At 41.4% G+C, this 12,799-nt stretch overlaps 1 protein-coding gene across 15 annotated transcripts in view; it reads left to right on the top strand.

Annotated features, from left to right (window-relative positions):
• Positions 1-12,799, top strand: part of ARPP21 (cAMP regulated phosphoprotein 21) — a 200,057-nt gene that overhangs the window by 132,149 nt on the left and 55,109 nt on the right. For 13 of the 15 annotated variants that reach the window (XM_054190877.1, XM_054190879.1, XM_054190882.1 and 10 more), the window contains 3 exons: positions 1,930-1,989; positions 4,277-4,509; positions 12,062-12,292. In XM_054190877.1, coding sequence (XP_054046852.1) covers positions 1,930-1,989; positions 4,277-4,509; positions 12,062-12,292 — 524 coding nt within the window. The remainder of the gene's footprint in view (positions 1-1,929; positions 1,990-4,276; positions 4,510-12,061; positions 12,293-12,799) is intronic. The other 2 variants (XM_054190881.1, XM_054190878.1) reach the window with 1 other exon arrangement.

Below are 12,799 nucleotides of genomic sequence, written 5' to 3'. Positions count from 1 at the left end.
GTATTGTATATGAGCAGATAAGGCGTTACTGCTGCTTCCCCAAGACGTTGCATTTCAGTTTTAAAAAGCAGATTGTGGGAGGGAGGGGGAGCCCACCTAAGGTTTCATTTCAAATGACCCATCCGTCTCTGGAGTGCCTTTGGAATTTAACTTATCGATCTTTAAAAAGCACTCTAGCAGTGGCTGGATGATGGTATTTATGAAAGACCGCGCTTGTGTTTCTGTTGTTTAACCTGCTCTCCTGCGGGGCTGAGCGGCAGCCCTGACTTCGCTTGTTGCTTGTGAAGGCTCACACGTCCCCCAGACCAGACCGGCCTCACTGCTGCATTGTAGTAACGAAATGGTGATATCTGAGCTAACTGTAACTTTGCATTACTGTGTGATAGTTCCTGTGGATGTTCTTTTTATTATAATAAATCCACTCAAAGCAAAGAGAAGAAGAAACTGTGTTTAAGGTCTAGAAAATATGAAGCGTTACAAAATATGGCTCCATAGCAGCCATAAAATAGCTTAACTGTGTTGAAAATTGGGGAAACTGTGCATCTTTACAGCATATAAGGATTTTAACCAAAATGCTGGGAATTTCACTGGTGAGTGTTTGAGCAGTGCTATCCCAAGTCTGTCCTGTGCAGGTTTTAAAACTGTTTAGCATCCCCTTGAAGAAGGGGAGGTTATCTTTCACGGTATTTCTATCTCTGTCCATCTTTACATCTGTCAGATGCATTTATGGGTAAGGCTGTTCCCATAGAAAATGACCCCACATTAATGGTATAAACCAGCTTTTCCGATGGACAGTCCTGTAAGTGGAATGAGGGAAGGGCCCTCAGGAGGTAATGGGCACTGTCATCTAACCACCTCGTATTCTGAGAGCTAAGGACATTTCCTCAGCTGCTGCTTCTGTATCGTGACTATGGAGATACATTTTATCAAAATAAATCAAAATTTCAACAGAGGAACCCAAAAAGCAGATACTCCCATAAACCTACTTTTCCCTCTCTGGATGGACTGGGACAATAAACATGATATAGTTGTTCCTGTTCCCAAGTCAGTATGGAAAGTGCTCAGACGCTGCCTTGCTGAGGGTAGGATGGGGACCTTTGTGGGATAACACGCGAACTTCACAGCCAGGCCTCCATTGGTTTATGCATTCAGTCCCACGCCTGCGCGCAGGAGGACGCGGCCTGTTCTGATGTTTGCGCTTGGTTCGCTTTGCTCCAGCCCGTGAGCTGGCTGACCAGCTTTCCTGGTGTGAGGACGCATACCCGAGGGGAGACCAGGAAAAGGCCAGGTTGGAAGTTGGGCTTCCGTTCCTGCCTGCGCCGTTGTTGTCAGGAGGAAGACTTCAGCTGCCTTCCTCGGAACACTGCTTTTTCTTGCTGCATGCCTTACAGCCTTTGATCAGGTGAAGCACTTCAACTCGTACTTAGCTCTGTGCACGTAAACGATCTTGTTGATTTGCTGTGTTGGAAATTAGGTATGTGTTTAAGTGCTTTGCCTTTCCTTTTCATCGGAGAACCTGAGTGTTTCTCTGAGCTGCAGAGATTTCCAAGCGACTTAGCAAGTGCTTAAAATTATATATGCAGTATCTTGCTGGCTTGCATTTTTTATGTTCTGATTAGGTGACATTTTTATGAATTTTCTTTTGGATGTAGATGTATAGTTCCTTGGCTTCTGAGAATTACCTTGCTTGGTAACAGGAAACGTTAAATGGCCTTCAGCCTCCCTGGCTGACATGTCTTACGTTCAGTTGACTGTGCACAGTTATGGGAGAGGGAGCGGGGGAAATTTTAGCCTTGGTTTGTTTTTTTTTTTTAAACTACGAATCTAGCGCAAGTTGGAAGATGTTGCTAGAAATTAAACATAGCTTTACAGATGAGATAAATCTGAATTGCCATGTCTGTTACCATAATCTTTCTTTTCGTTTTCCAGTAGGCTGTTGGAAGACAGTAGTATATGCAATGACACCCATAAGAAAAGACAGCTGTTTAGGTTTGTATGACTTTATTTAATATTTGTTTCCCAGTAACTCTCACTCGTGATTGTATCTGTGTCCTCGCCGAGGGAGACCTTGACAGGTCGGGGTATGTCATTTTTCTGGTTGGAAAGGAGCACAGAGAACAGAGTTCTTACACCGCTCATCCCATGCTCTGAATGGGGAGGTCACAATGGGACTCTTTCCTTCGGTTTTATGGATCATCGGCTCAGGAACCATATGAGATTTTCAGCTGCCCAGCTGCTTGGACTGCCACAATTTGGGGGTGACTGTGACAGGTGGAAGTTGATTTTGCTCTAATACATACTACAGGCATGTTTCACAGACTAATGCCCAGACTGACCTTTTTTCCTTTTGTTCTTTTATTAAAAGCTGAAGTAAAAGTACGGTGAGGTGAAACTGATTGAAGTTCCCTTATCTAAAGTAGCAATGTTTTGAAACCTTTTTTCTCTGTAAATTTTGTCTTCCAAACTCCAGTTCCTTCTGCCCAGAGAACATTCAGATGTATCCCATATCCCAGATCGCATCCCAAGCCACAGGAAATCAGTAGGAGTCAGTCCATGTTTTCATGGAGAACTTTTTGACCCACTGGATCAGTGGAAGACCCAACCTGGTGGTGACAGTGTTCCTCTGAGAGGCTTAGAAAGGCTCTGTGCCCGCACCCTGAGCTCCCATAGGTTCAGTTCAAACCAACTAGAGCTGAGCATGCCAAGCTGCTTTTAAAGTCAATCAGCTGCCACAAATCCTAAGCAGAGCGGGCAGAAGTAATGGAGCTGCATCCCATGGCCACAGGCAGCAGGCAGAAAAACTTTTCTCCATGCTTTGGGCGAGCCGTGATGACCTGAGAGTCTTGGATTGGCCATGCAGGAGTAAGGAAGCATCTTACACACAGATGCTCTTAATAACTAATACCTGTTCAGGTTTGGGGAACAAAAAGGAATTTCTGTAACCCCAAACCATAGATAACTGGGATACAAAAGCATTCTGTTTCTCTTCCTCTTTTCCACTAGGATATAAATATAAGAAAATTGTTAATTTCTAAGCACAAGAATGCAGAAGAATCTGTAAATAATATACTTTGGTTTTTTGCTTTCCAATTAAATCTTAAGGACATTTTCTTTTTAAAATCTTTTTCCTTTTGTCTGTTGTTGCTTCCGTGCTGTTTCTCTTCATGCTTTCCCACTGTCTGGGTCTAGCGAAAGTCAACAGGTTAATACTGCTGATCACATCTGTGAGTGGCCCTGATCACAGTCAAGGAACGCACCAGCCTGATCCTGTCTTTGACACGCTGCTCCTTCACGTCCCGAGTCACGCAGCTCGGCGGGTTCTCCAAATAAAGAGCAGGAGCCATGTTCACAAGGGGAAAGGGGCCAAAAAAAAAAATAATAGATACAGTCCCACCTTTTTGATTTGTAGAAAGAGCTTTGAGCCTGCAAGGTATTATACTTTAAAATAAGACGGAGGGGTGGAAAATGTCTTCTAAAAGCCTTCCAAAAGCCAGTGTTATTGGGGTAATGGTTGTGGTGCACTAAGGTGTGGTAGGCATGCTGGTTTGTCATTTCAGCAGCACATTGTAAGTTGTTCACCATAAATAAGCTGAATTCTCCTCCAAATTCTGCTCACGGTTTACTGTGTTGTTACTCCCAGTACCCTGGGTGCTCTGCAGCTGTTCAAGGACAGACAGTCTCTACCCAGAATTTTTTGCAATTACTGTATGCAAAGGGGGGGGAAAAAAACCCACCCTAACTGGTGGGTCTCTAAGTGGAGCGTTAGCATTGAAGAGTTTGGGGTCACACTGGGAGGACACATGTTTAGGGGAGGGCTTTGGATGGCTTCACAGAGCAGATGATGAGTGGGGACAAGGTGCAATAGAAATAAGGAGGGTGGATACAAAGACAAAGGTAAAGTTAGTGAGAAAAACATTACAGGTGACGGACAGCAAAGGGAGAAGTAGCGATGGGTCTGCTGAGGGAAGAGACCGGTCAACAGGCAACAGAAATACTACATCAGTGCTACGTAATATTGCCCCGTCCGGTGAAGTGCTCTTAGGATATATGCGGATGGGGAGCAGCGGTAAGTGCTGTGCATGTAAAAAGGGTAGAGCAGGGTTTATTTGCTGGAGGCAGATGAGTATGGGGGTCAAATCCTCTGTTTCAGGCATGCTTTCGTAAATGCAGAGTATTTCCTTTTTCTTTATTAGGCTTGCTGCAGGGTGCACAAAGATAGACTCTGCCCTGACATGGTTTTGTCTGTGTATAAATCTTTGTTTCCTGATGTCCGTAGGGGCAACAGAGACAGCACGGGAAAGGCATCTGGCAGTCGACAGAGCAGTACGGAGAACGAACTGAAGTGGACAGACCACCAGAGGCCATGGAGCAGCACAGACTCAGACAGCTCAAATCGAAATTTGAAGCCAGCCATAACAAAGACAGCCAGTTTTGGTGGGATAACCGTCCTGACAAGAGGAGATAGCTCATCAAGCAACAGAAGTACCGGCAAACTGTCTAAAACAGGTAGCTAGTACTGTATTGGGTTCACAGTTACTTCTTGTTGTGTGGTGATAAATGGCTGTACCGGTACTTGCCTGAGTATGGTATATCACAGAATGGTTTGGGTTGGAAGGGACCTTCAGAGATCATCTAGTCCAACCCCCATGGTTGGACATGATCGTGAGTTACATCAACAGTCATATTTCCGGTGCGTGTCTGTATGTCCATCTATGTATGTGAGTATCTGGGTACCTGGTGTTGAGTTTTTAGGAATTAAGAAGAAAACACGGTGCCTGAGGTTTGCAAATCACGGGTGAAGTAGGCTTTTCCTGGAGTAGAGTACGTGCACGTCCTGTTTGACTGTCTGCACTTCTCGTAGCCTGAAAACGGTGGTACTCCTTTCAGACATAGCACAAATTTTGCCTTTTTATTAGTCTTAATCTTTTTGAATCGTGAAGATTTAAATGTCATATAGCTGATGAGAAATCCAAGAACATTTTGTTGTTGTTGCTGAAATGCAGACCGTCTGTGTCTTGGAGTACAGCCTCTCCCTTGCTGCTGGCAGATGAGGCAGTGTGCTGTGGTGGAAGCAGGCTGAAGCGCTGGATTCACAGAAGTCCCACAATCCCTCCATTTTCTCATTTAGTTCCCATTAAATGAAAGCACCATTTAAGGAGACTACGGACCTCGTGGGAGTTCTGCATTTATTTGCATTAACTTCACGGATACATTAACATATGAGTGAGTCACAGGGTCTGGATCTAAGTAATTTCAAGCCATGCCATTAAGCTACTCTATTATATTTTTGTGTAAAAGTGTATAATAAATAATGAGCCCATCAGATGATTCCATCAGTTTGGTTCATTTGATAAATATAGTACAGGACAAGTGGTAATCAATACTTAGCACTTAGTGCTCTTTCAGCTTGAGAGTGTTTTATGGACAATACTTAATTTAAACCCAGTTTATCAAACCTGGGTTGATCATATTTCACTGCTGTTCCCAAAATTGTATGGTAGCCTTTGCCGTGATTCAGGATAATGAGGAATGGAGTTGTCAGAATAAATCAAGAAAACCTTCAACTTGGTAACTATGTTCTGGACCACCAGATCTTGAACGTAGTTTAAAATTCTGTTATATTTTACAGCTGTAAAGGAACCTGGCTTGTTGGAAAGCCGCCCTTTCAAACCCTTCTGGTCATAAAGCTGCTGTGAGCTTTTGGAATATCTTGCCTCTTCTTCTTAATGCTTCTATTTTATGTTTCTTTTGAGACCCTGAAAAATATTTGGTTTAGTATCCTAAGATTCATAGAATCACAGAATATCTCAAGCTGGAAGGGACCCATAAGGATCCTTCTCTAAGATAAGACTGTCCTTCAGTTTTGCTCCATCCTTATGTATGTGAAATCCCGTGGAATTAAGGTAAGAATAATGTGACTTTGAAAATTAGTACAGTATAGTTGTTACCTCTGGCTTGTTCCTGAGCATACGCAACGTAGCAAAACCAGCGTGTATGTAGTTTCGAAACTACACTCTCCTGTATTTTTTATTTGTATGAAGGCTGAATAAGCTATGCAGTGGGGCCTGAAGTATGCGATAGACCGTGTCTTTACCTCCAGATTTCTTTGCCTCACATGAATCTTTCCGTTGCATCAGAATTCAATTTGATATCCATGAATTAGGGAGGAGGCACAGGTTCCTGGTATACTTTTCTGTATCATTCACCTTCAATAGAATGCAGTAAAATGGCAGCGTTGTATTGCAGAGGTGCAGAACACTTAAAACGGTGTCAGGGAAATCCAGTTTGGAGTGTTGAGACATCTAATTGCAAAAGAGTAATACTTTTAAGTAGCTGTTGTAGTGTTAAAATGAAGCATTATTAGAGGGTGCAGTTAGAAAAAGTAGTAAAGGAGAGATCTCTGAAGTATGCCAATACTTGTAAATGCATCTGCACTCCGTATGCACCAAACCCAAAATTGCTTTCAAATGAAAGCTCTTATAATACATTTTTAAAACATCGGTGATATTAAAATTCCATGTCCTTTGCAGAGCAATTACATATTGTAAGTGCTTTGACTTTTTTTTAAGCAAAGTGTTTAAATTGGAAAGCTAGTTGAGGCACAGAATCATGGAATCATAGGGTTGGAAGGGACCTCTGGAGATCATCTAGTCCAACCCCCCTGCCAGAGCAGTGTCAAAAAAAAGTGAGGGAGAAAGTGGGGGAAAAAAGAAACAAAATCAAAGGAAGAGGTGGGGGAAAAAGAGCAAGGCTGGATGTCAAAACAAACTTACACTTTCAAAGCCAAGACGGAAAGTCAAAACTGTCAGTCAGCCTGAGGAAAGTCACAGGGAACAATATCTATCTGTATCGCTATTTCTATCCTTCTCTCTAAAATATTATTGAATGGCATTGAAGCAGAAAAGAATGACTGTTAAAAAAAAATATGGAGAAATATGCCTTGATAAAGTGTTCTTCCTTCACCAAAAAATGCTGAGTGCATTCATACAGCTGTCAGAGTCCCCGTGTGCCATTTGCATATGTTTTCTAAGGTACATTAGGGACCAAGCGACTCTTCATTGGGCATGTTTTGCATTAGATCTGTACTCTAGTCATAGGCTGTGCTGGGTGTTCCATAGCTCAGTACACATTTAAAGCTTGATCGTGTTTTTATTTTGGGGGGATTTTGTTTATTTTCTGTTGTCTTTACACCTCTGTAATCCTGTTTCAATCAGTGTAGTAGCTACAGACATCAGGCACGCTGCCTTGGCAGTGTGGCAGAGCCTGGTAGGCACCAATTCTGTCCTGGTTCTCCTCTGCAGAAAGTACTGGTCTGTTCTGTGCAGTGCCTTATGATTCACAGTAGTAAATTTAAGGCATTTTTGTCTTGCACATAGTATGTATGAAATCACTTTAAAGTCACTAGCTGGTCAAAATGTTCTTCATTGGCTAAATGATGGAAAATGTTTGTGACCATTTTAAATGTGAAAATTATTCTACGTATATGGTAGTCATCCAGAAGCATTGTCAAACGCTCTTCTTGATCATGGGAATATTAAAACCTTCAGGATTTTCACAGATGGCTCACGGCTGCCTTTGAGAAGATATGCAGTGATGCAATATCAGCATTGTAGCCTTTCTGGATTGTTTTTAATATTGTTGCCCTTAACCTTAACTTCTGATAAATCAGTAATTAATGGTCCATAGCAGACAAACAGAAAGAAGCACAGAAAGAAGAAACTGAAGCACAGAAAGATGTTAGCCGCCCCTTAGGCAAAGACAGATCATAGAACGTGCTGTTTTCCGTGGTAGAGTGCAGTAGTGTCAATTAGTCTTAGACTTTAATTGCATTCAGCTGCACAGGAATTGGAGCTTAGCAAAGGAATTATGTTACTTCATTCTTGCAAACTTCACAAAAGGGGCTGTTTGAAACCCATTACACGGTTATCTTACTGATTCTGATGGTTATTTTCATGCACCTGTTGATTGTGTAGAAAGCCAATGAAAAGCACAGACTGTATATTGCAAATAAAATTTTCTTCTCTGTTATTCTGAAGCCTAGTAGATATATAGAGATGTGTTAAGTTATAATTCAGTATTGAGCGGGGCGTTAATAATTTAACGAATTGCAATCAGATTGCATTCATACAACTCAGGAAATCATACAAAATCTTGGTTAGTTTAGATTTCCAGTAGTATAGTGGACTTTCCAGGGTTGTAGAGTGGTAAGTGAAATAAATGTCCTTGTAGGCATCAAAGATGCACCTGTTCAGTCATTAACACACCCACGAAGAGAAAATCTATTTCGTCAATTACCATGTTATTTTCACTGGCATGTTACAACAGGTTTTTATATACATTATTTGGAGGGAAGACAAGATGCGTTTCAAAGAAATGTCCCCTGTGTATCTACGTATCTATTCAAATAATCGTTGGAAGACTTAAAAGATGTAACTGTTGCATCTTTAGCTTCTCTTAATGCACTTTCCATTCAGTGGAATGCACATCTGTTGGAATGTGATTCTTTCTTCCCCCCATTTACAAAACGCTGGCTGCACTGGGGTATCAGCTGTGTTGATACAGATCTGTAGGGATCGTTAACTTTCTTGGCGAGGCTCCAAGTAATCGGAGCCACAGTCTAATCTCTCCTGTTTAGGTGTTCATTGCTACTCCTGTTGGGGAAAGACAATTATACTGCAGGCATTTCAATGCATTAACTTTTTTTTTTTTTAAATAAAGTGTCCTGAAAATTATAATTTTTTTTTTCTCTGAGTTTTGGAACTGGATTTCTGCTTCTTTATGATTTCCTTTAATCTGGCATTAGCCTGATGGATCTCGTGAGTCCAAGAGAAACTGTAGGAATGTTGATGTATGGGTAATAAATCATGATCCAACTGCTTCCAGTCATACTCTTCCCGCCAACCAACTGTGCTGAAACATCAGTCTTATTTTTAGAAGTGCATCTTGCAGAGAAATAATCATGTTCAAGTGAGCACGTACCATTATCATAAAAAAAAACCCCTAAATACATTGTAATATACAGAAATGCAAGCGGCTTACAAAAGTAGCAAATAAATATTCCTAAACCAAGAAACTATGTCCAAGACAAAAATACTTCCATAGATGATCAGCTTTCTACTGTTCCTAAAAAAAAAAAAAAAGACTGCCTGGAGCAAGTAATGGGTAGCTCTTGAGAGTCCAGTTGATAAGAAAGGAAAAATTTACCTCGGACTTGGAATGTGGGATGAACAGAGATGTTCAAAGTCATCAGATACTGAATGCTGACCCAAAACAAATAGAGCAAGACATGTTGCATTGCTGACTAATGCTCAGAATATTGGAAAATTAGTGGTATCTCCATGCTCTCCCTGCACAAACCCTCTAAGCCATTAAGACTTTGTGGTGATTTTTCTGTCTCTCTTTCTTTTACCACTCTTTGAACTGCTGTATTTCTCAAAATACTTTAAAAATATATTAATGGAAAGTCATGAGAATATGAAGGTTATTATTATGACAACTGTGAAGCAGCAAGAAAATTACAGAAGAATCTAGAAGTAGCAGCCATCATTACATACTGGAAAAAAGAGGTTGGGTTGTGTAATGGGGGCAAAAATCTCATTTAGTCAAAGTTCCTTTCAGAAGTCTTTAGCAAGACATCTCTTAATGTGAATCTGAATAAAGTCAGATAGTTCATTTTTTTTTCCATTTGCTACAGTACTGAATTCATTATGTGGTGATTTCTTATTCCAAATTTAGACACCGTGAAAACAGCTCATCAGAGCTACAAAGACAAGATTAATTGGTGTTAATTTCCAAACATTAGTGTTAGAATTTACTTGGCTTAATATGTCTAGACTTAAAATGATAGGAAATAAGTTGTAGTATTGGGAAAAAAAAAAAAGATCATTCTTATACAGGATAAATGGGGGCAAAATTGGTTAAGGAGTAATTTCTGGGACTTTTTTTTTTAAATATTAAAAAAATTGCTAAAATAGTTTTGTGTTTTACTTGTGTTCTTTCAAAATCACCCACTTATTTTACTGATATAGGAGAGCAGATCTCTGATCTTTTAAAGCAGACGTTTCAAAGCTATCGCCTTGGCCAATGTGGGGTGATAGCTCCAGAGGTTTTTCCACTGCTTCTGCCTACCATTTGATGAGTGCATCTGAATTCATTGCAGTCCTTTGGCTTTTAACATTCAGAAGCTGGTAAAGATCAGTCTGTGATTCTGCCATAAAAACAGCTGAAAGGGGGGAGGAAAGGAAAAAAAAAAACAACAGTTGAACGTCAGAGCTGCAGTCGTCTTTCAGGCTAATGGCATTTCTTCAGACTAGCACAAAATGCGGAGAGAAAAGTCTGAACTCAGGCTTGATACTACTTACACGCTTAGAAATAATGGGAGATTTATGAAATCTCATCACCACTCCCGCACCTCCAGATAGCTTGCTAACCTGTTGAATTCAATAGGTGATGAAAAAGAGGAGAAAGTCAAGCAAGAACTCAAAGAAGCAACATGAAGCGCATGTAGAAGAGCCAGGGAAATGCAGGAAAGGAGCTGGTGACTGCTGTAGAAGGAAGATTAAGCTCCAGCAGTTGCATTTATTTTTGCGAGGAAGATACCAAATCCTGGTTGCAGCTTGATGAGGATGACCTCCAGGAATATCTGCGCTTTTTAGACACTGAAATGATCCGATAAATAAAACTATCCCTGCAGGAATAATCTTTCTAAATTTCCAGCCTTAATCTACAAGGAGGGGAAAAAATATAGCATTTAATACAACTTTGAAGCGTATTTATGGAAATCAAAAATTTGTTCTGAAATCTCATATTGCTTTCTTGATTAGATCCTGGAGAAGCAGGTTTAGGGTCCTGCTGATAGCAAATAGTGCACAGCTCATAAAGAGGACTGTCTCTGTGGCAGCTGCCATGTGAATATGAAGTTTGAAGAAGATGGTTAAAAATGTGTTTTACACAGCAATCCCCAGCAATCTGTAGAAAGACCCTCCGTTAAGTAACAGGATGCTGGTGTGATTTCTTCAGAGGAAACCTGTTTTGCTCTACCTACAAGGAAATAAACAAATTCCAATGTGGATTTGACTGAAAACAAATCGAGACTCTAAGCAGTCTACTTCAGGGTCCTCCTGCAGTATCCTAAATAGGAAGGGACATAATTTGCCCTCTAGGAAAGAACTTTGCTAAAACTGACGTCTGAGTTCTGTCTTTTCTTTTAGTCTGTACCTGCAGGAGGGCACGTAATTAACGTAAGATGTGTAGACAGTGCACAGAAGTGAAATAAAAGAAGTTGTAATTACAATATGCTTTTGGGAGGATGCATCCGTACAGATGTTTGCTTTTGCACCTCCCTTGTATTTGCCTTAACATCCTGCTTTAAGGAAGCCATCACCTGAACCTTACACTCTCAGTCATTCTTGTCGTTTTTATGTGAAGCAAACCGAAATCTAATCAAGTAAAATCGCTGAAGTTTGGAAATTATATTTGGGCTTTAAAATGATGCGTCTCCTCATCCTTCCAGGCACATATGTGTTTTAGCACATTTGATTTATCTTGATTGATCAATTTTAATAGGCTAGGTGCTGAAAAAAACAGTAGCAAAAGTCTTAGGTAGCTTTAAGTTAGTACATACACGACACAGGTACGTTGTTACTTGACTGACAGCTCAGTTGCTGGGTCTTTTTTTACGGCACAAAATGTTTGGTGGTTTGTTGTGTTGTGTGAGGTTTTTGTTTCTTTTTCACTTACAAACCCTGTGCTTAGTTTTTATACTTTATGAACCAGTACTTTGGCATTATAAATACGTGCTGAGCATTTTGCGTTCTGTTTGGTAAAGCTGTTTACTGGCCGGGGGGGGAGCAGATGTTGCGGGAGGGAAGTGGTCCTTTGAATTGTAGAAATACCGCTGGATACTGAGCTCATTAGGGAATGAAAACTCCCCTCCTATCAGCTGGGCATGGGCTAGTGCTTGCCTTTGCAGTCTGTGAAGGGTGTCCTCGCGTACGCGCCGTGTCTGATGGGGACTGGGGTCCCTTGTAACCCTCCTGCTGCGATTGTGTCTCTCTGTTAGGCTCAGAGTCTTCCAGCAGCGCTGGCTCCTCAGGATCACTGTCACGAATACATCAGCCTCTCCAAAGTGCACCTCTTGTCCCCGGGGTGACGGCTAGCTCTTCAGGCAGCGTGTCCTACCCTGAGAACGGGATGAGTGGCCAGGTGGCCCCCAGCAACACCAGCTATATCATTCTTCCACTTGAAGCTGCAGGGATACCGCCTGGCAGCATCCTTCTCAACCCACACACAGGTCAGTACGATGCTCTCCTGCCTGGTGCTGCCCTTCAGCGTTTCAGATGTCGGCTGGGGAACTGGTAAATCTCATGTTTCAAGAGATATTTTCTTTGAGGAACTTTACGAGGAAGCAAGCAGCAAATATCCGTAGAAATTACTTTTGGCAGGTCGTTTTTTTGAATCTGCAGGCAAAGTTGGATTGGCTTTCTGAGGCCGTTGTGGCATAGCTGGTGGGAAGTCATGCAAAACACACTCGTGCGGTCGCAGACAGGATATTCATCTTGTAAAGTCCTGGCACTCCCTGACTGCGAATCCGCCAAGATGCCATGAGCTTCACTAAGGACAGATGCTCTTCCATATCGAGCTGAGATATGGTGCAACTGAAATGTGATGCTCAAAATTTTAGAGATTGTGCTTAACAGCAGAAGAATTTCGAAAGGCTTAGAGGCTGTATTTGAATCATCACTCCAGAGTTAATTTCCTTATGCGATTAGCAGTTGTACTTAAATGGGAAGTTTTGTGA

Source organism: Rissa tridactyla, chromosome 2 (genome assembly GCF_028500815.1).
Source record: "Rissa tridactyla isolate bRisTri1 chromosome 2, bRisTri1.patW.cur.20221130, whole genome shotgun sequence".
In the NCBI taxonomy this organism is placed as follows: domain Eukaryota; kingdom Metazoa; phylum Chordata; class Aves; order Charadriiformes; family Laridae; genus Rissa; species Rissa tridactyla.
This window is presented reverse-complemented; position numbering and strand designations above follow the sequence as displayed.